Genomic DNA, 24,141 nt, shown 5'->3' with positions numbered 1-24,141 from the left:
CACCAATTCATTCTAATCACACTGCTGCCTTGAGCATGTATTTAATCGCATCCCTGGGAATAGAAGCTGTGTAGTTCTATCCACATGCGTTGTACAGCCCCAAATTTCAGAACTTTGTTGTTGTGGTTGCTTTGTTTTGTGGGTTTTGTTTTGTTTTTTTCACCTCCACCCCATCCCTGGCTTTTTGTATAAGCCTCCCATGCACCTGAACCTCATGGGGCGTTGCTCATTGCTCTTCATCTCTAGGGAGATGCCAACATAGCAAGATTGACACGATACATTTTTGTCTACTTACCAGTTTGTAACTTTGCCCATTGATATAAAAATAACACATTCCAGTTAAGATCTGCAACTTATTGTACCCGTAGTATATGTGTCTTTCAACCTCTCCTTTAGTTAATGGAATTTAAAGACCTCAATTTTCTGTTGATATTAACTGAATTCTTTTAAGTGATGAAAAGCAGAAATAGTTCAATTGGCGTAAATACATCACATTAGCTGGAGTGTGTGAGAGAAAATCAGGCTCTGTCAGTGCAGTGTGGTTGTAGAACCACTGTCCTACATGATTTAACAAATATTTGCATTTTCCAGCTTGGTTGCATTAAAGCATCTTCTGAATTTGAGGTAAATGTGTAAAATGGCACTCGGGGTTCTTCAGACTTGAGCTGCTCATGTCTGATGAGCTGCTGAAAGAATTTTAGCATTTCTTTACAACACTGCTGATATTTGAGTAAGCAAGTTTTTCTCCATGTGTGGTGATCTCACGTGCCCTCCTGCTCCCCTGCTCTCTCTTTCTGTACTCTGGACATGCAAGATGGCAAACGATCTGTCAAGTCTGGAGCTGTGTGCATGCACTGGCCAGCCAGCAAGATGTCAAGTAGAATGCTGAATAGCTGAGTTGTGCCTAACTGACCTCAAGTATGGGTGCTGCTGTTTTTTTCTCTTGGGAATTTAATTAAGTCTGAGATAAAAGACCAGCCTAGCATTCTTTATCATTTTGTCAAAATTTGCAAGTGTGTATTAACAGAAAGGAGAAAGCAGAAAGGAGGGATAGCAGACAGATAAGTTGCATGCAAATTATAACAAGAAAATAATTCTGTCTACAACCAATAAAAAGCCCCCCACTACCCCAAATCCCCAATATTAGTATGTTTTCAGTAGTGAGTTCTTATATTAAAGATGTTTACTGCCTGTAATTCTTACTTTTCATCTAACAGTGAGCTACTTAATGCTTATATGCTTCCAACAAATGGAATTAAAATTGTGTAACGTGTGCTCATTTTTGGCAACAGTTCAAGAAAAATTCTTTTTTGCCTTGGAAGGATTAAATTCTCTCTTAGTTGCTTTAAAATGTTCTGCTGGCCATGCTGCTTAATATAGTTACAACTGTGAATCCCCACATGGTCCCGGATTTGTTATAGAATTTACTAAAGCAAGCGGGATCCTGAATTAGAGTATTTCAGCCTACTTTATTAAATAAGTCCCTAAGGATCTTTGCAGTTACATTGTACTTAAGTGCTACAAAAAAATTATTTGACACTCAGCGTTGGATCCTGTCTTACTGTTCCCATGAATTGAAAACTGTCAAGAAATGCCTGGGAAGAGCAGGTGGAGCTATGATAGAGCGAGGATGTTCTTTGTTATCCTCAAGTTTGCAGGAAAATAAGAAAAATCCATACTTTAAAAGCTGTTCAGTCTGTTCTTACTTATCATGTACTTTAAAACTGTGCTGTGCAAGCCCACAAGGAAATAACTGGAAGAACAGTCACAATTGAAGTTTATACAGCCATGCTTATGTGCCTGTTTATCTGCCTGTCCAGTCCTCTGCTCCAAATAACTTCTGCGTTTCCCGGTCATCTCAGAGCTACTCACATTCCTCTAAGTTTTGTGAGAAAGAGCCGTTTTCTCACAAAACTTCCAATGGAAGTTGAGGATCCAAAGCAAGCTCTCAGGCTGAGGAAAGGCAGGCAAAGCTGAGCTGTAATATGCACTGTAAATACTCTGCCTGGCAGCAGCTGCCAGTTAATCAATGCATATATAATTAGTTAATAACTGCAGTGTATGTGGTCTCTGGCTTGGGGAGAGTGTCTTAGAGGACATATTTTCATTATTTCCATTATTCATGAAACATCTTGTAGTGCTAAATGATATACAAGCAGCAGGAAGATGGAAAACTCATCTCTGTTTGATCATAAACTGCAGAAACCTCCAGGGACTAATGAGTGTATTGCTGCTTCGTGCTCTCACCGAGGCCCAATGACAAACAGAACGTCCACAGCCAGATGCAGATGAGAAATCATCCATCTGTACTTTGATTATCTTTGATCTGACATTACAATTAGGTAATTGTGAAGGGTGAGCTGTGTATTTGGGCACTCGTGCACATGCATACAAGGGTATCTTAGCTCTGATACTTGTTTCTTTAATTTACAATCCACAGGAAGCTGTGAGGATGCCTTACTTCCATTAGTAACATTATCATTGCTGTTATATTCTGGACAAATGCACTGTTTGTAGTGATATGAAATCTTTCCCCTGAGACTCTCCTGTTTAAATATCCTCTTTTTGTTTGAAATAAGAGACACTTTAAGTTTCATTTTTCTTTTACTTCTGCCTCCTTCAGATGTTAAAGAACAAGGTATCATATTAATTCTGTTTGTAGGAATTCATTCCACTCTCATAGGACCATAAATGCATCGTAAATGACATGTGTTGGGGGACTGGGGGTATCCTCCTTTGTTCTCTTTGTCACTGTGTACCAAGCTCTGTACCAAACGGTTCTACTCCCAGAGAATGGAATGTTATGCCTACAATATTTTTATCACGCTGTCTATAAAAGACAAGCCATGAAAACAGTGCATCAGGAAGACAGAAGATCAGAATAAGGGCCAGTTGTTTTACAGCAGCAGTGTGCTGCTATCCTGTGCCTTTTAGGTCTGCTTTCCAGCTCTCCTACCACTTACGCTTCTGTTGAAAAATGACCTAGGAACAAAACTGTATGGTCAGCCCTGGATGATCAAAGCAGGAGAAAAATCAAAGAAAAAGCAATGAGGACATGAGTTTAAAAGAAAAGGATGGAAAGAAGGATGTATGGATAATGAGTTTCTTAACCTCATCTGCAAGCCCCAGTTTCAAATTTCTCTATACTGAGCAGTAGAAGTGGGCTATCAGCAGTATGTGACTTTTACTGGAACAGTCTCCAGTGAGCTCAGATGAATCTCAGAAGTTAGGAGAAATTTTCTGGTTCTTTTCAAATTTAGGATCATATTTCTGCAGTGGCTGCTTGCTGCACCTGCAGATTCCTACACGCAGGCAGGCTCCTGGAGTCACTGTGTGCTGCCAGTGGAGCCTGGACAGAGACTGATCTCGCCCCCCTGCAGGTAGTGCTCTTCAACAGCTTCCCAAATGAATGACTTGGACACAGGACTGGAAGGGCTGCTGAGCAAGTTTGCAGATCATACGAAACTGGGAGGAGCTGTTGACACCTTGAAGTCAGAGAGGCCTTGCAGAGAGACCATAGCAAATTACAGGACTGGGCAATCACCAACCATATGAAGTTCAACAAGGAGAGGTGCCGGGTTCTGCACCTGGGATGGGGCAGCTCTGGATGTTTGGTCAGACTAGGGAATGGGAGGCTGGAGAACAGTGCCTTGGAAAGGGAGATGGGGGTCCTGGTCAAAGGCAGGTTGAACATGAGTCAGCAGTGCCCTGGCAGCCAGGAGGGCCAAGAGTGTCCTGGGGACAGCATCCCCAGCCAGGCAAAGGAGGGGATTGTCCCACTCTGCTCTACACTGGGGCAGCCTCACCTCGAGTGCTGGGGGCAGCTTTGGGTGCCACAGTATAAGAAAGACATTGAACTGTTAGAGTGTCCAAAGGAAGGCACGAGGATGGTGAAGGGCCTTGAGAGGAGCTGTGTGAGATGCAGCTGCAGTCACTTTGTTCAGCCTGGGGGAGAGGAGACTGAGGGGAGACCTCTCTGCAGTTAAAATTTTCTTGTGAGGGGAAGAGGAGGTGCAGACACTAATCTCTTCTCTGCAGCAACCAGTGACAGGACATGAGGGAATGGCCTGAAGTTGTGCCAGGGGAGGTTTAGGCTGGATGTTGGAAAAAGATTCCTTGCCCAGAGGGAGGCCGGGCACTGGAACAGGCTCCCCGGGGCAGTGGTCACAGCACCAAGCCTGACAGAGGTCAAGAAGCATTTGGACAATGCTCTCTGGGATATGGTGTGCCTCTTGGAGATGATCTTGTGCAGGGCTAGGAATTGGACTTAATGATCTTTCTGGGTCCCTTCCACCTCAACATACTCTCTGATTCTGTGATTTCTTCTCAAAAAGAAACTGTGCAACAAATAAAAGGCATTTTCAGACACTTTTGTCTCTTTATGTTGCTTGCTCTCCATTCATCTCTTGGTGCCTCATGCTTAATAGCCTTGCTAATAAAAAAAGAAAATCAATTTCACTTCACTAGATTTCCCAGAGAGATAGCAGAAAGTGTTATTGGTAGAATTTATTCTTGAAACTTAGTTATAAAAGAACTTCAGGCCTTACAGAGTGCCGCACCAAATATTTCTTACAGGGGATCAAGGGCCATGCTGTGAGGTCCTTCTTCCTGTGACCCTCTGGTGCAAACATTTCATTTGAATTCAGCACATTAAGCATCTGCTAAATAGTTCATCAGAAATACACAGTATTTCCCCAAGAAAAAGTGTTCTTGCTCGGTGCTGTAAAATGTCAGAAAATTATAGCTAAGGCAGTGGTATTTATCATGTTGTGTTGCTCAGTGTGTGCTATGTAGGAGTTGGACTAGGGATTCAAGGGATGGGAAGAAGGTCCTTTTCCTTTGTTCCAGCCTTTCCTTGTTTAGTCACAATATTATAAACATGCATCTAGTCAGTTTGATCTTTCCTGAAGCCTTGGAAACGTGGTTTTAGGTTTCTCGGTTCAGTGATCTGCTTTTGTTCTGCATGGTGTCAGTGTTAAAAGCTTAGATGTTATAAAACAGCACGTACAGCAGAACAGCACTTCCCTGCTTACAGGGTATTCTGGGAGTCTCTGTGCATGGGAAACTGTTCTGTCTCTTCAGTTTTTGAAACAGAACATTTTGGTAGTCTCTCAGTCTATTCTGAAGATGTTTTACAGGTAAGAGCTCCATCCATCAACACGGAAAACATTTTACAATTTATTAGACAGTTCAGTGTGACACGGTCTATCAGAAAACAGAGGGATTAATTTGTGTTGAAAATTTACATGTGCATACAAGATTCTAATCTAGATTCCTTTCCATTCCTTGTTTGGTGGATGCCATTCTACCATAAAGACCTTATAATTAAATTTTTAAACCTAGGACCAGGGAATGAGATAAATGTTTGGAAAAGATCTAATCCAAAATCTGTAGAAATTGATTTGTCATTATGGAAGGGTGAGGAAAAATAGCAAAATCATGCTTAAGTTTTGTATTTGTCTTCCATGCTGTATGTATTTACTGCTAGCTACTGCTTAGGGTTAAATATTTGCCCAAGGCTGTACATTTTTCCAGCAGAATAGGTGACAAATTAAATGCCTTGAAAGATATGTTCTTTAAACAAGGCTCCATTATTTGAGTGGCACAGTCCTTCTCACCTTGAACTTTTAAAATTCAGAAATTTTCACTTAGATTCATTTCTAGCTTGTGGTCATGTGAAGCAATAATACAGGCTGTATATAACAACAGCAATCTACTTTGATCTTTTTTTCTTCTTCCCCTTCTTGCAGCCCTCCAGGGTGTTGGAGTTTCCATAAGATGATATATTCCTGGTTAGAATTTAAGTCTAGTGACTGCAAGTTCAAGGTTTGCATCTGCTTAGAATAATATTCCTGGACTATTGCCTATTAATTATTCTCTTACAAAAGCTTTGCAAGCAAGTATCACGGGTCAGGATGATTTAAGCTTCCTTGAAATTAATCTAATTAATAGATAATTTTACCATTGTACTTTCAAAAAGATGATAAAGTTCAACAATAATGGACTCTACTATGGATTTTTTTATCTATTAATATCATTATAGATCAAATTTGGCGATCAAATTAAATCATAGATGGGTATTAAAAACCTTTGATGAAATAGTAATTTTTAAAAATCTCATTCCAGTACTGTTGTAATGTGCTGCTTAGGAGGAATGAATTTAAATGAATCAAACCAAACTTACTCATTATTAGACAACAGCATAATAAAAAAAAAAAAAAAGAAAAAAAATTGCTTTCTTAGTGGTGTCACTCCCTTACCTGGTTTGATTTTTAGATAGAGTAATTGACGAATTTTGAATAGCTTTGCATTTTAAAGTTGTGCCTTAGTGGACTATTATTGTATCATTTCTTTCTCTCTCATGCCATTTTTAATGGGCTTTTAGTTCAGCTTATTGAGCAAATCATTTACCCCTATATAATAGAATAACAACATTTTCCCCTAGTCAGCACTGTTGCCTGCTGTGGTCTGCTTTTGCTGCAGGTGGCAAAGGGGATCTTTTAAGGTCTTCATTTTTTTTCATGGTGCAGACTTGATTCTCTAATTTAGCTTATGTACCATGACTGGGTTTAGGGGAGTTTTTGCCTCACAGTTGATTTGTCAAAACCTCCCTGATTTTCCATTCTCCTCGGTCTCTGTGCAGTAAAGTAGTCCAACAATTTATCAATTATTTTTCTATGTATTAATTTCACATGTCTATATCTCTCCTGTCTTCAGGGAAGACAGAGAAAACTCAGAGAACTTTAACCAGTGCAGAGCTTTGCTATTAGTTTTGGTATTCTTTGGATCACCAAAGGGAAACATTTTGGGTGTACAAGAGAAGCTGCATTACTTCTCCATTTCTGTGAGTGTCCAATAACAACAAGAAAAGACAGATGTGAAAGATGAGCAGCAAATATCTTGCTGTACTTACTGTTATTTTATCACCCCCAGTTTTATGATATCACAAAATCTTTTTCCTTTCACTTTAAAGTGGCTTGTGTCAGTTGCTGTCTCTTTGAGGTGACAGTACAAGGCTTTTAGGAGATGACAGGTTCAGTGTAGAAAGGCAGAAGGGTGAAATAAAATGTTTGTAACCCTAGTAGCTGACTTTGTCCTCTAACACGTCTCCTCTTCACTGGATAACATATGACATGGTTGGTCAGTCTTGGTCAAAATTTGAGAGGCTAAATCATTTAGTATCAAAATTTCCCTTACCTCTGTTTAAAACCACAGTGAATATTCCTGTGTGAAGTGACCTCGCTGTGGCAGGTTTTCTGTCATGGTACAGCCTGGCCACAACGTGTTTCCTTGAGACACTTCCAAAGTGTTTGAGTTAAAGCGGACCATTGCAAACTGTTTTTAAAGTTGTAACTAAAGGCTTAAAAATAGATTGAGATGCTGTTTTCAAGACCTATTTCAGTAACTTCCCTGTCAGAAAGTGGAGGGTGCTTTCCAAAAATCTGACCCTAAGCCCAACAACTCCTATTATTCAAGCTGCTGCAGCCTTTTCTGTCCTGCCTGGCATGACAGACACCATTTCTGAAAGTTGTTTTGTAACAGCTTTCTGGAGGTCATTTGTCTTCTACAGTTGATACCAAAGTTAAAGTAACAGAGGACGCTAAGGACTCTATGGATGTTCTGCAATGTAAAAAAAAAAATAAAAATCAATTAGGCAAGCCCTAGAAAAACAGTATCAAGCAACCATGGTGCTTGACATACTGACAGCTCATTTGCTTCTAGCTAATGACTTAGGACTCATTATGGGCATGCTGATCACTCACAAAATTATCAGGAATCTAAATAAAATTGAACCATGAAATACCTTCAGTCAGGGCAGATTTATAGCTGAACACACAGAGTGAGGTCCCTTTTGGAAGACTGAGTTTACTACCTGTGGTCCAGGAGGATGACCTGAAAACAAGAGCAGAGCTTGAGAAGCTGGAGTATCTGGAGAATGTGGGACTTAATTTGTGGAAGATTGAAGAGTTTGGTTTAATTACCTTGCTAAATCCAGTTGAGAGAAGATATATCAAAGGTCTGGTTCTGAGAATGGGCAGGACCAATTAGATACATTAAATATAGTCTGTTTAGAAAACTGCTTCTGATCTAGAGACAGCTCATTTAAATTAGTGCTTTGTAGGTAAGTACTTCCAAAAAGGTGGTGCCCCCAGTAGCCCCCAAAGCACCTCCTTTCACTGTAGTGTTGTAAACTTCCAACTGTGCCTCTTGTCACAAAGGGCGCTTTGCACGGCCTGAGTACTTTCTTTCTCTTAACACAACTCCAGTCAGAACATCTGGATCTCAGTACCAAAGTCTTAAAGCTGTTAACAGGGCTGAAATACAGCAGCACATGACCATCACAGCAACCACAGGAGCAAGTGTCATAACAGAGAAACCAAAGCCAAACCACAGAAAAAAGGGACACATACGCTCGCTGCTCTGCAGAGGACTCTGGTTCCAGAAAGAGAAAGGCTATTTAGTAGGATAAAAGAAGAATTATTATGAGATGAAAGATCATGTTCTCAGAGGGAATTTAGCTTGGAATTAGTCAGCTAGACAGAAGACTATGTATAAATGAAGAACAGTTAAGTACAAGATTCTTAAAAACAGTTATGAAAGGAGAAACTGACAGGGAGGTTTGACTTAAATGGGAAGTTGGTGCATAACTGCAAAAAGAAGGGATTAAAGTATTAAATACTGCAGTTCCTTAAGGTATGTAAAAGGAAAGTTTGACAACAGTATTGTGGGGTAGTAAGAAGCTGCTGAAGTAGAGTCACTACCTGGCAAAATAGGGAGTGCGGTGTGACTTTTGGAGGATTAGAGTATCTAAGCATAGTCAGAGGGTATAAAATTAGATGTTGTGGTACTCAGTGAGGTAGTAGCTTTCAGACAAAGGGAAATGGAGTAAGACGGGCTGAAATTTGGCCAGTGACATTTATGGTGAATGCTGAATAACTATGAATGAGAAATTGAAAATATCAGGATTTAATGTCTTGGAACATTAACATCTGAAGCTGGATCTTCTAGGCATTAAGTTGTGGGAGTCCCAACAGACCTAAGGTTTCAACTAATTAAATCTATTTTCTAGCACTCTGGGATTAGTTACATGTGCAGAAGCAAGGAAATTGCAGATATATATTCTGATTACTCACATATTTTTGATTTAATGAAAAAAGTACCAAAAATATCTAACGAAAAAGGAAGGGCATCTTTAATTTTGGCATCTAAAATCAAATGATAAATGATCAGCTGATTAGCGATGTGCCTTTTGTTCTTTTAACTTCTTCAGTAATGTGTGAACGTCACATTATATAACACTTAAATGAATGAACCTGGAAATGAAATACATTAGGATGCATCTTTGTGTCCCTCCCCTGACTGGTGGACAACTTGTCTCATTAATCTGTATAGTGGTGTTAATTTAAACAAACAGCATTATTTGTTGAGATTTATGGCTAGAAGACTTAAGAGGTTCACTGAGAAAATCTTATGCTGTTTTATTTTTAGGGCACTGGGATAGATATTTTGACTCTTAGTGACTGGAACATATCATAAACTCTTGTAATGAGTGTACAAACTACTACAGACCCAAGTATTCTGACAGAGAATGTGGGCACAATGAAAGATGGCCAGTAACGTGTGGCCACAGGGCAGTGGGGTGTTATGTCCTGGGCAAATTCCTTCTTGTGTTGGTAACTGCTGCCTAACCTGCACTGGGGTGGAGATAAAAACTGATAAAAGTGAAGACCTTTGAGAGGAATAATGGAAAACTCTGGAAATATATGAAACAGTAAATGTAAGAGTAACATTCCTGCATTCATACTTTTTGAATATCGTAGATGTTGAAGTGTCTAGGATCTGTTCTTAGAAGTAACTGAGTATGATTCTGGTTCTAAATGAACTTTAGGACAACTCATCTTTGCCTAGTACTTGCAAAGGGTTGTGTTTAACCTCAGCAGTGTCTCTGGCAGCTTCCCTGCTGGAAAGGAAAAAACCTTCTGTAACCTCTGGGACACTGTGATGAGTTCATTAAGGTTTTGGTGGCCTTATTCTACTGCTTTAGACCAGATTGGTGCTTAAGATAATTGATAATATATGGCCTTAGGGCTGTTGGTGGGTGGAAGATATTCATCTTACAGAATGGTTGTGGGCAGAACCTGCTTCCTGCACCAGCTGCAGAAATAAAGATGAGAACTTGTTGATGTCCAGGTCAAGGCTTGCACAGCTGGCACCTTAGGATGTTCCCTTGTGGCTGTAAGCTACAGAGGTGCAGTACTGGGTCACACAGACGTCAGCAAGAACATTCACAAGCTGGGTTTGGTGACACCAGACTTGGCACAAGTGGGAGTTGAGGGATCCTGAGTTTGCAAATTGAGTAACTCATACGCAAAGGCCCTGGGAAAGAATTAAAAAATTGTATTTATCTTACTGTTCCTGTTCAAATTTAATTGTGCTTCTGGCTTTCTCTTGCTGTCCTTTGAATCAATTAGAGATATCTTTATATGAAGGAGGGACAAAATTCCACAGCTGGCTTAGTTTGGTGCAAGTAGCTGGATATGCTGTCACAGAACCAAGTACCCGGACAGTAGATTATGTCTTTATTATGTCTTATGCAAAAATTAAACTCAGTTTGAATGTTTTGGGAGTTTGTACTACTTTTATTTGTTTCTTGCATGCACATGAGTAGAATGTGTATGCAGGGAACCAGGGGCTTGAAATAACACGACAATCTATGTTTGACGGACTGAAAGATGGAAAACTGTGCTAGGTGCCCAACTGTGTTGCATTTCTTCCATCAAAATGTTCTAGATCAGCTCTGATAGAGTGGCCAGGAGTGGTTTAAGTTTAAGAAAGTCACAAATAGGATATATTTGCATTTCCACATGTAGCCCTTTCAGATTTTAATATAGAATTATGTCCAAATGTGTTTTTATCTAAGCCTTATTAGACAGAGATTGATAATCTTCTGTATGAATTTTTCATGGGGTTATTCTTGTGCATATGCTGGTTCAATGATGCATTTTCACATGAAACACATAAAGCTTTTTTAAGCAAAAATAAAAGCACAGAAAATCCAAATCAGTTCAATTACACTTGCAGATTAAAATAAAGCTGTAATATATATCTATTGTATTGAAATGCTAACTCTATGAATTTTTGATCTACTTTAAAAATGTAAAACTTGGATTTGATTAGATTAGCTGTGGAGTAATCTACACTGAATAAATCTATCTTCCTTTCATGTGATTTGTCAGTGTTTGTAGTGGGTTTGTACACACAGCTTTTGCCATTATTTTCCAGGCAATAAAAGCAGCCATGCAGAAAAGCCACCCATAAATGTCAGAAAACAGAGATATTTTGTTGCATTCCAAGGGCTTTGAAGGTCAAGTTCAATTCAGTTAGCTCACCCAGCGTGAGAGGAGCGTGATACAATGATGGAATGTGTGTTTGGGTGGGATATATATGTTACTGTCCCTGTACTATTCTATCAGGATAACAGATCAGTGAGAGATTAAACTTTACTGCTTGGGAGAATGTCTTTTGGAAAACTATCAATTTTTATGTTTTTCTCTAGCTCCTATTGAGATGCTGTGCAGACATAATGAATCCAAAGAATTTACAGCTTTTATCAGAATGGAGATTGACTCCTGATTGTGGCTTTTGGGTGCTACTCCACTGCAGGTATCCCATTCAACTGAGTGTATTCACAAAATAAGTCTCAGATCATGGATTTCATTGTAAACATGAAATTGTGTTTTGCCTCCTGATGAAAAGAGGTTTGTGTAAAAACAGTTTCCTAATTCCTAGAAGTGTGAGGTCAGCACAAAAGGCAAGAGTTTTCCCGCTCCAAGCAATCTGTTCTGCCAAGTCCCACTGCAGCTCAGTGCTTTGTGGTTACTTCCCCTGCCATGCCCACTTTTTTTTTTCTTTTTATAAAGAGAAGACATGATCAATAAAGCTTATAATTGAGTTGAAGGCATTGCCTTGATCAGTGCTATTATTGAGTTTCAGTGCCCTGATTTGAGGAGCTCCCCAGTCAATGGAGGGATATGTCATCAACTGCTTGAGCAGTATGTGAGCAGTCGTGTTTTGTAACTGCAGTGCTGCATAATCTTTGCTATCTGGAGAGTCTCTTTTGTGATGGCTTCTGATAGCCTCTTGCTCATGTTATCCAAGGATGAATAATGAATAAACTCCTACCTGTAGAAGGAATACAATTGTATTAAGTGGGCAAAAAAATTTGTTCAAGTTCCTGCTGCTTTGCAACATATTCCTGTGATTGTATGAGAAGAAATGAGTAAAGCAGGGTCAGATCACGTCAGTGAAAGAAACCTCTCTGCCAAAAATGTACAGGTCATTTGCCCCTCTGTGTTGACACTGCATTGCTTAGTGCAGCCCCTCCTAAAAAAGATATAAAATGTTTTCCTGCCTCCTATTTTTCATTGGGGTCATAAAATAGTTAGATGTGCTGCTAGGAGCATGCAGTGTTTAATGCAGTTGATGTGCATCCTAGATGAAAAGCTCTGTTCTGTAGTGCTGTGGTAATAATATGATCATTAATGTTTCCAATAAAAGTGCCTGGCTGGGTTCTGCATGCCTTCATCCAAACATACCCCCTAAATCCCCTCCCTATTCCTTGTGTGTCTATGGCATATTGCTCTTGTGCTGGAACATGCAACACTCCTTAGAATGGACCCTAATGTGACCATCCCAGCAAATCCCACATCCTCCATGTGCCTCCACTTGCTCAAAAATTTGGCGCCCTGAAGGTCTGTAAGCTACAGGAATAGTTTAAAGTCTCTTTTCAGAGAGGATTCTGCCATGCTGGTGTCCTGATTTTGGTTGTTTTTTTTTGTTTCTCCAACCCCTTTTTCTAAGCTTCCAATAAAGAAAACAGCATATGGAAAAGAACAAGAATTAAGGAGGGAAAGTGTTTTTTCCCCCCTCACTCGAAGTAGCATGCTCCCAGCTACATGGCAGACAATTTCCAATTCCTGTTACAAAACAGCTGATCTCAGCCCTGACTTCTCTGTAATTAGGTCGTGCTTTTTATTGGTTGTAAATGGCTATGCCTGTTGGAATGTTCCTCAATGTGCCAGGAGCAGACAATGCTTGGGGACATTGAATAATACATTTTGCTTTTCTGATGACGTATGTGGCAGTTATGTATGGATGAAATGGGCTGGAACAGGTTTATCCAAAGTAAACAGTGAGATTTCCATGTCTGATGGAAAACTGATAAATTGCCAAAAGAACTTAGAGCAAGGTTTCCTTGCTTTGTGTGAAAGGCCATCCATAGAGGCTGCTCTTGCCTCCTGCCAGTCCAGGATAGCATTCCTACAGCTGTGCTGGAGAGTCTCTTGGTTAAATGTAAAAGAAAAAAAAAGAAAAAAAGAGAAGAGATTCCAAAAGATTTCCTGCAGCCTGGCTGAAGTGCATCATCTCTCATCTCTGCTTAAGAACAGCTTCTTTCTAATTCACAGTTACCCTCCTTCTTTTCTTTTTTAAGAAGACCAGTGTGTAAAAACTCCTTTTTCTTCTTTCTGAACTTGGACCTTTGCCTGGTGAAGGAGCTATCACTTGAATATTTTTATATTTCAGAGCAAAGCCAGCCTTTTATTCAGCCAGACCTTAAAGAGCCCACATGGCTCCTCACACCAAATAGGGTTTGCATCGGGAACAAGGCGTTCACCTGCACTGTGTTAGGGTGCCCTGGCTGGCTGAGGGTGCAAGACTAAAATCAGTAATGATCCCTTGCTTCTGTTTTTCTCTTCATGCTTATGAACAGCAGGTGCATTGCAGAGACTGGCAGAGAGAACATCCAGAGGAACTTTCCAAAAGTGCTGTCCTCCCAAAGAATAGTGTGGGATGAAGCTGGTGTGAAGGGCCAGAGCAAGATTCCTGCCAAGCAACAGGCTGGGCAAGATCTCCTTTGTCTTCCAGTGTTAAATGGCTTTTAGAAGGAAACAGAGGCATGGTGTCAATTTTTTGTTAATTTCAAGTCCAGCATGGCAATCAGGGATCTTTACGGAAGAAAATTCAATGGAGAAAGTCTGGACTCGTCCAGATGGTGGTAGGCAATTGCAATTCATTTGTGTGAATTTCTGGTTATGCAGTTTTTGCTGTGTAGCATAAACGTTCCCCCACAGGCAGAAGTGAGCTGCAGGCAAGTGAAGGTTTCCAGCAAAAGGCATTTTCTTCACAGATGTGCAGCCTGAGAATGTGGGGGTATTACAACATTTTATTTACTTTCATTTCTTCTGCCTCTGGGCTGCTGTCAAGTGTTTAATTTTATTTGTCTGATTATTTTCTTTCTTATCTAGAAGTTAGTACTTCCAGAGGTTACCTCCCAGTGTAGTATTTACTAACCATATAGGTATGTGATTAACATCCATTCCTGCTGCTGCATACCAATCACACTAATGATTTTACTGCTGCGAGCAAAAATTGAATTTACCTCCCTTTCACTTTAGAAGCCATCAAATTACCTTTCCTGTGAGTTTTTGAAACAAGAAATTGAGTATTTCTGGTATTTCATGTAGGATAGCAAAGAAATGCAAAAGACTTTTAATGACTACATCTTATTTCAAATATAAAGATCTGCTGACCAGAGGTCTGGTGGTATTTTATTGTTTTCTAAGTATCTTTCTTGATGTATTAGTGGGGCTTTTTGGTGTTGTTGTTTTTCTACCGATTTATGCATTTTTTAGTCTTATTTCTGGTTGCAAGAATCAACTTTTTAAAAAGAGTTTTCATGAAAATGTTGGCGGCTATAGAGTGCCTTTCAAAATGTATGCGAAAATCCCTCAGTTACAGATTCAGTCTTGGGGTGTTGCTGATCATGAATCTTTTTATGTTTCTATAGAGGAGAAAGAAAGGTCATCTAAGTGAGGTATATCTGGCAGGATAAGAGTTAATACTCACATATGGGTGGTTTTTTTCTTTGAACTTTTCTCAGCAGGTGAAAAATAGCTACAATCAGGTACTACTTCAATAAGTAGTAACAACCAACTGCCAGGTTGAAAGATCACAAATTCTTGTACCAGCAGTTCTATTATAGGGAAGCGTGTGTCAGCCTGTGTGTGTCGGAAAGCTTGCCAAGGTATTGATAAGAAGAGCTGGGCAATAATCCAGCACCAGGAAAAAAATAAATTGAGAGCTGTACTGCAGAGGCTTTTCTTTTTTTCTCCTTTTTTAATTCTACTTTATCATGCAGAGTCTACATTAGTGTTTATATAATATGCATCTACAGCTGCTGATGAAGTTCACCCTAGTTGTGAAGGACATCAGTGAATCAGTAACTGGAATTTTAGATTAAATATTCTTAACAGATCTTATAGAATGAAAAATCAACAACTGTATTTAAAGTGTGCTTTGCTGCCACGGGGATTTTATGGGGATAGATCTTTTAAATTACTGGACAGCTTTCAGCTGCACTATAAAATTGAGTAGCAGACTAGCCAAAGGCATGCCTTGCTCAGAAGTTTAGGTTGCTTTGGTGGTAGTGTGACCTTGTGGTGTGTGAGACTGGGGCTGTGCTAATGATGTGTTTGTTCCTGGTGGAGTGGGGCTGTTGGCATAGGGAACCCTGGGCCAGGAGTAGACTGCTGGAGGAAGTACAGGTTCAGCTTTGAGTAAGGATGAAACAAATAGCAGGAACTATAGGATATGGGGAGCTCAAAGTGCTGGAAAGCCTGAAGGGATAAGAATATCTCCAGACAAATAAATGCTCCTTCTTATCCAGCTTAGAGTTTAGGGCAAGAGGGAATAGTTGACACAAAGTAATTCCTGAAATCTGTCAGCACTTTGCAATTTGAAGGGCTCAGAATCACTGAGGCTTTTCAAATGTAGTAGCTTCTTATGCATGATAGCATATGGAAGGCCTTCAAAATACGTCAACAATTGCTCTTTGAAACTTGGATGTTCTTCACCTTACATAATTTCATATTATTACTTAAATAAGTAAGTAAGTAAATAATAAGTATCTTTTTGATGAGAATGCTGCGTGTAAGAAACTTGTGCAGTTACCTGAGACTAATAAAAGGAATTTACATAGAGGAGGATTATCTCTTACATAAGGTTTTAAATACAGGCTGCTGCTGTTACATCACTTATTTGGACTGTGCTGATTACTCTTTTGTTCATTGCTCAGGTCTTACCCCAGTAAACCTGAACCCACTCTGCACAGTTTTGGCTTTAATGAAAGATATGGTTGAATATAAGCTGCCATGAACCTAGACACAGCACCTGTGAATTGTGAATCACCGTGAAAATGGAATTAAGTAACTAGTTTTTAACAAATGACAGCAACACAAGAGGTACAACGAGCTGTTTGGAGAGCCCTTGATCTGCCTTAGCCACAGAAAAGGGCAGAGCTCCTGCAGATGGGCTGTGCAAGAAGTTACATGTCTTCTACTCATGCCTGCTTTAACAGCATAGTCCTCAAACCCAGTCCTGATTCAGGGTAGCTTCTTACAAGAAACACATTCAGGGTAAAACTCACATGTTTCTTTCATTGTAACTACCTATTTTTAGGTACACTGCAGTTCTTGCATTACTTCTTCATCACTGAACTTCATTTTTGCTCTTATTTCTCAGCTTCCTGGCTGCTTACATTCCAGTTTAGCAAAGATGTCCTTTAAAAAAAAAAAAAAAACAAAAAAAAAAAAACCACTTTAATCCTAATTTGACTAGTTTTTGAACCCAAACCAGATCTTACTGGTGATATAAACCCTACCAGCTTTGTTCTTCTCTTCTTCTGAGAGAGAAACACTGACAGCAATCTCCTGTGGAGTCTTTGAACATATTCAGGTTAACTTTCACTTCTGGAAGAGAAGAAAGTAAATCTTCAGCTACTGATTTTATGCAAATGGTGTTTGACACATGCCTGTTTCTAGAAGGATCTTTGCTATATATCTTACTCTCTTTGTAAACTTCTAGGACCCCTGCTTGACTATCTCTTCAGCAGCCCTGTTAGAGGGAGTTTCAGGATAAAAGAAACAGCTGGAAGACATGTTTTTTTCCAATACCAGTGAAATCAGTAAGGTATACTGACCTAGAGTGCTGAAAGAATTTCATTTAATGCTCTCTAATAGAAAGTAGCTTTTAAATGAGATGCTCAGGACTATAAAAGAGAAAATTAAATAAAACCATTTTTTACATATAGCAGTCTACAAATTGAAACAAATTCAATAAATGCAGCCATTATTGTTTTCAATTGTTATTATACTTGAGTAAAAACTGAAACCCTGCATCAGTCCTGTAATGAAAGTAGTATGATGTGCAGAGATATTAAAAAAGTGATTGAGTTACTCACTGGGCCGGTAAAGGCAGGCATTGTGAAAATAATACAATATTACTGTATATTGTGACATCTAAGAGAACCAAAGCCCTCACATAAGTATTTACCTTTCATTTGTCCTTCCAAGCTTGGTGCTGCCATCCATCTATAGAATAAAAGAAAGAATGAGTACTGAAGAAAATCAATTTATGAAAAAAGGCTTATTTGCAATTACTGTTTGGGGCATGGCTCCTAGGGTTCTTTACTGGAATCTTCCATAATATCATGTTCAACTTTGTCTTTTAATAAATTCCGGCAGTTACTTGTGATAGAAACAATAAGCCAAAATAGTTCTAGAATGAAAGTTTAGGAGTTGAGTAAAAATCTTCTTCTGTTGAGTTCTTTGTGATCTTAGGGAAGTTGATTTCAACCTCAGTTTATGCACCTGTGAAATGGGTTTTTACTGTGAAAGTCACTAGGATGAGGATATACTCCTGCTTGTGAAGTGGTTTAATAGTCTCTGCCATATAATACATGCCAAGTGGCAGGGTGTTGTGCTCTGGCTAGAAAGCAGAATAAAGATACTTAGTACAGATCTCAGTAAAATTTACAATTTAAGAAATTATCTTCCTATGCTGAAAATATTTCCTTCCTCCCTCCTAGACAACTGTATACAACACAAAAAAATGTTCGTGTCTTACTATTCTGTCAGGCATTATTGAACTATTAAAAAATGATCTTGTCATCTCACACTTCTTAACAGATTATGAAAGAAAAATGTCTAAAACTTGTTCAGACTGTCAAGTTCCTGCCAAACTGAAACTAATGAATCACCCTGGCATTGGTAATTAGCCAAAACTAGATGATATGAAGCATATAAACAGTGCTAGGGACCATGTTGCCAAATACTTATATTTATACCCCTGAAAGTAGTTATTGTTTTATTCCCATGAAGTTTTAAATTAAATTCTATCCAGCAGAGTAGTATAACACTCCTGTTTTTATTTCAATTCTTACTTTAACAACCTAGATATAAAATGAATATGATTCATGCCTGCTAGTTATTGATTTTGATATACATAGTAGACAGAATGAGCTTGGTGTCTGAGAAATAGCTGATGCCAAAAGTGGGATGGTGCTGTTGTGGGGATTAAACAAAAAGAATTAGAGGAAACTGTTTAGTCCTAGTGAGAGCTTTTGGCCCAGTGGGGTCTCAGGTATGGCAGTTCATGTACTCTAATATCAACTTTTTTCCTCTTCTACCTTTTTTTTTTTTTTTTTTTTTTAAATCCTCTTCTGCTAGAGGATCCTCTATTCATGAGAAAGGTAATTTTGTTCTTGCCACTGCCATCTAGGCTAGTCAGATACTATAGTGACTGAAATAAAATGTAACAAAAGCTAATATACCATGCAAGTCATCCAGATAAGAAACTTTAACATATGTCTTACTGTGTACCCCTCACTGAGTATGTGAAAAAATGGGAAACATTTTAAAGATATTTATAACTGGATATACATTTCTTATGTAAATGTTGTCAATATCAAAATGTCTACATTAGATTAGCTAAGAAAAAGAAAAGGATTGATTGAAATTTATGCATAGGATATGTCCATGTTAGAGAAACATTTCTTTTGTTAAGAGACTATTTGCATTCATGAGAACTGAAAATTAAGAAGGAATAGGATTTGTTTCTCTGCAGACTTACTAATTAGTGTTGGTTAAGCTCTCCCAAATGGTAGGATGTCTGAGTATTTAAAATGTTGATGCAGACAAATTTTGAGACAAATTACAATTTGGTATTCATCCCTGTATATAGCTTCAGACTACTCTGTCATATCCTAATGACATGTAGAATTTCTGGATTCTCAAATGCTAAATTTTAAGTTTTATCAGAGGACCAATAACAAAATCCATTTATCTGCAGTCAAGGAGATATTACAAGAAGCAGTTAATGACAAATAGCAGCTGGGTTTGGTTGTTTTGTTTGTTCTTTTAATGAGCAGGTAAAGAACATAGGGACTTAAGGGAATCAAATTACTTTTAGAAGTGCCCTGTAGAATACTCGTGGCCACTGATCATACTTCTTTACTTGGTGCTTTAAGAAAGCTAAAACTATGAAAAGTATGTGCTTTGGTGTTTTTCAGTATTTTTACAGTGAAATTTATAGAGCCACTGAAATACCAGTTTTCAGTAGTCTTTCCCACAGAGAATGCCTATAGTTGGAGCTCAAGCCTTCAACAAAAATTGCAGGGGAACTGAATACTTAATACAAACGTCCTTTGTACAAGTTGATAAGTAAACATTGTGTTTGCATATGGCTAATTTTTTTTTTTCAAACCAATTTCAACAGATGCCTTAATTCTGTTCTTTCTCTCATTTGAATGTTCTTGTTAGTGCAGACTCTTTCTGGCTAAGCAACAGAGAAAAATCTTTGCTGTTTTCCTTTTCAAACATAAAAAACCAAAAGGCCATATTTTTTCTTTCATCTGGTAGTACAGTGCATTTAAAGAAAAGAAATATAAAAATCGGGTGGCTTCGTAGTGAAGGCCAAGAAATTTAGCTGCACAATCTGAATTTTTCTCAGGGCAAGGGCTGTTTAGAACAACTCTCTGTGAGAAGCACATAAAGGTGATTGCACTGTTTTCAAGTTCAGAACAGATCTGCACAAAATAAAGGAAGTAAAAAGGGATATTCAATAAACCAGGAAGATGGGGTATGTGGAAATCAGGTAGTAGCATCATACAAGCAATCTTGCTTCCTGCTGTGGATGTTTTGATTGAAACATGCTCATGTAGTGGAATGAGATTCTAGATTCCCCTTTAAATATTTGCAATATTTTAATTCTGATTTGCAATAAATAATATGACTAATCCATGCTCCCTCTCATTGCTTTATGATTATCACTTGCACTGCACATCTTGGCTGCTCTTAGCACTTACAAGGCTCTGATATATAGCTAAATGTTTCTGACTCCATCTGCTACAAAGAGAAGTGACACAGAAGTGCTCCCCAGCCATTTTATTGCAATTTAATGTAAATCTGTTATAATGCAGATGATGAAAAGTGCAGTGGCTTCTATGAATTCTGAGAGCTGCGATTGGGTTGTGGCTGCTGCGCTGCCCTCTGAAGATTTGCTGGGTTTAATTTTACATTGCACAGCCATTAGCTGGCTGAGGTTCCTCACTGAATCACGCTGCCACAATACTTCTTCATCCTCCACTTCCTTTTCTCCTCACAGTGACCTCCTTCACCCAAGTTTTCCAGCCCAGTCTCTCATTGCTTTTATCTTACAAATTGTAACCTCCCAGTACATCAGAACACAGAGCCATGCAATTGACCCCTGCAATGGATTATTTTGTTAACTCTTGTTTGTGGAAATATCATAACATCCCTTCCAATTTGCTCTGGGCTCATTGTGATTCTCACTGTTGTGCAAGGACAGACTCCTCTTATCTGGTTGCAAGGAGAGCTTGCCTTTACCATGGCATCATGTGTGATCTTATTGTCATTGTGTCAAATGAGTGGTGTTAAATGTGTTCTGTGCTGGTTCGTTGGGAATTAGCTGGTAGATGGGAATTGGGGTGATCAGATTCTGTCATCCAGCATTAAGTGTTATTATACACTTATGTATAGGCCCTTAGGCAAATGATTTTTCCCCTGTATTTTCTGTAAATGTTACTGTTTACAATGATAGAATTACCTTCAGTAGAGTAATTAAACTGTGGCAAATTATGTATACCTAGAATGTAATTAAAGTACAGTAAAAACACATGTAAATGATAATTGTTTCATTCCCACAGGGAAAATGCAAAAATAATCTTTTCAATAGAGTATCATGTCTAAAATCTTTACACATGCCAACTAACATGTTTGTCCGTAAGTAATTTGTCTAGAAGTAATTGACTGCAGTAGATAAAAATAAGGAAAACATTCTGCTTTCTCACAGGTGTTTCACCTGCAGACTGGGGAGTTACCCAGGGAAAAAGTTGTGATCTTTCTGTGATTACATTCTCCAGTCCAGCTGACTGGATGGGCTAGAGGTGGAAGGGAAGGACTAATTACAGGCTTCAGATTGGTTGAATTATTAACAATGGCGATCGTCTTGTCCGAAATAATAATAATAATAATGCCTTGCTTGGTAAATTCATCAACCTGGAATAAGGTAGAATGTGGTGCTGACTTCACCAACAATTTATTCTAAAGTATTTAAAGTTATAGCATGAATTCTGTTGCATGGAATGATCTGTAGGGATGTCTTTCCAGTAAACTTTGTGTGGTGCCACTGCAGATGGCACTTTCCTTTTTGTGTTGTCATCCCTAGAAAACTGGTGATTTTGAGTGAAGACTTTGGTGTGGATGTTTACATAGAATCTTTACTCCAAATGCAAATAAAATTCAAAGTTGATAGATGTTTTTTGAACCTTGAAAAAAGGCTTTTTGTTTTTTGTGAACAAAACTGACTCATTTGCAACCAGTTCTAAAAGAAACTCTGCAAAACCTCTGAAATGCAAATTTATTGAAATAAAACAATCCAGTCACCTGTCTCCTTGTGCTCCTGCAGCAAGGTGACTACCAGAGGAATAATTTCACATAAAGCTTTCTCAAGTGTTTTTCCTTCATCCTCCAATTGAAGATATGTATTTTTTTATTAAAACCAACTCTCAATTTTAATAATTTATTTCCTTTCTTCTTTTCATTACAGAGGAAGTCCATTGTTGCCGTGAGTTTCATTGCAGCATTCCTCTGTCTGATCATCGTTCGTCTCACAAATGAAGTAACTTTCCCTTTGATCCTAAACTGCTTTGGACAAACCAGAGTCAAGTGGATCCCATTTTCTAATGGCCAAAGGCAGCCTCTGAAAACTCATTATGGATATATCAATGTAAAAACACAAGAGGTAAGACCTGGTTTTAACAGCCTGGCAAAATGGAGCAGTAGATTTCTTTTTCTCCGATCCCATCTAATGCTTTTTTGCAACCTGCCCAGTGTCAAAACTGAACAAGGGTGTTTCTGAGCAAAGTGGCTATTTTAGAAGTCTTCTACCACGTAAATGACCTTTGAAATTTAAAAAAAATCTGTCATGTCTGCAGCGGAGAGAGCAATGAACTCACCTCAAAATCACCCTTTAGTGAGTGAAAACTTGTTCATACAAACAAGAAAATCTTTCAGATTAATTTCAATCCTTCAATCCCTCTAATGCAAAAGGGAATTTTCTTGTGTTTGTTGTAGTAAGGTCCTAAAAATGTTTAATTTTGCCTGGGCTTCCCAAAGAGGAAGTAGCTTATTTTTGTTTGTATGGGAATGAAAGAGGAAAAATGAGTGATATGTGAAATAAACATATGTGAATCTAGTGAATGTATAAAGCTAGAAATTTGCTGGATTTTTCTGGAAGTATTGCATTAATACTTGATAGCTATTTCAAAACTAGGCATGTATTTGCATTCTGTACTTTAAAACTCACTGATGTGTATCTGCTTTGCAAAATACTTGCTGTGTGATAAAAATACTTGCCTGATGAAATTAGGTTTTACAGGGACTCCTGCTTTAAAGTATCTTAGTTGTCAAAATTTCTAGTGCCACTGTTGGGTTTTGGTGGTGGTGGTGCATTTTCTTCAGACTTTTCCTCTCTGTAATATTTGTAAAATGGAATCTTTCAAAATAAGGTAACATAAAAATTGAACTCTTTCTATAGTTTGTGATCAGTTATAGCACTGTCAATGATGAGAAATACTATCAGACTTCCATTAGCTGCTATGTTTTTTTTCAATAAAATTACAGTTATTAATGAGTGAAATTCATTCATATAACAGCTTTATAGAGAATGAAAATACTTCACCACTTCATTATATTTAGTCCTGTAAGTGTATTGGATTACTTAGTTATTATCCTACCTTTAGTGGGTTAAATGTTAGAAATGTTAGTTAGATATTAGAAACTCAGAATGAGTGAGAGGCAGTTTTTAGGAGGCAGCTTCTTTTAAACATATCTAGCTTTTAATCATTGTTCCTGTAAGACACAGCACTATTTTGGAGGCCCAAGTACATCATCTATAAAGCAGAAAAAGGACAAGCACCTGAAAGGAGAACTGTTCAGATGTGAATCCTAGTCCCAGTGAAAGGAATGGGAGGTGCTGTTGAGCTCAGAAGGGTTAAGGCTTCATCCAGCATCTTCATCCCTCAGAAATGGGAGGGCAGCGTGTTCTGCTTGTCCCTGGGTTGTTGCCACAGTGGCAGGCGCGGAATCCGAATGAGGCAGAGCTGCCATGGTCACTTGATCGCTATCAGTCTGAACTGATAACTGGAGAGGAGAGGAGCATGCTAATCCATTTTTATTCACCATTGCCTTCATCAGAGCTTAGAAGTAGTTTGTGAGGGCCTTAATTCATCCTTGAATTTGATAACACGCTTGGAAGTTCTAACAGTAAATGGAAATGAATGTCCTGGAAGCTGGTGACCGGTGTCGATTCGTAAGACATTTGTTTCAGTTTGGCTTGGGTCATGAAGGACTCCTTAAACTTAGTAATTTTAGTTGTTTTCCCTGATGTATTTGTAGATTGCATTAATATTTGCTAATTAAAATGATAATGAAGAACCTGAACATGGCATGCTTATTGTAAATGCACTAACTTTGGACTTAATTATTCCCTGTGTGAGGGAACTTTTGTTGTGATGCTCCTGTGAAAAGCTTTTACATAGCTTATGTGCCTAACTCACACTCATAGCTTTCTCAGACTATGATGTTTAGAACACATATTACTTTGTCAAATAAGCATTTCTATACTATTTGTATTAATATAGCCAGAAAAATCTCAATTCTTAATTTCTTTATTGTGTCAAATACATTGAATTTCTGCTCATTTCATAAAACTTAGATATTT

The 24,141-nt window shown here is 38.5% G+C and overlaps 1 protein-coding gene across 1 annotated transcript in view; it reads left to right on the top strand.

Annotated features, from left to right (window-relative positions):
• Nucleotides 1-9,607: 9,607 nt before the first annotated feature.
• The window catches only part of ST6GALNAC3 (ST6 N-acetylgalactosaminide alpha-2,6-sialyltransferase 3), a 123,877-nt gene continuing 109,343 nt past the window's right edge, over nt 9,608-24,141 (top strand). The window contains exons 1-2 of the mRNA XM_053985787.1: nt 9,608-9,705; nt 21,960-22,161. Coding sequence (XP_053841762.1) covers nt 9,608-9,705; nt 21,960-22,161 — 300 coding nt within the window. The remainder of the gene's footprint in view (nt 9,706-21,959; nt 22,162-24,141) is intronic.

The sequence above is a fragment of the Vidua macroura genome, chromosome 9 (genome assembly GCF_024509145.1).
Source record: "Vidua macroura isolate BioBank_ID:100142 chromosome 9, ASM2450914v1, whole genome shotgun sequence".
Classification (NCBI taxonomy): domain Eukaryota; kingdom Metazoa; phylum Chordata; class Aves; order Passeriformes; family Viduidae; genus Vidua; species Vidua macroura.
Note: the sequence above shows the minus strand (reverse complement) of the source record. Positions and strands in the feature narration are given on the sequence as shown.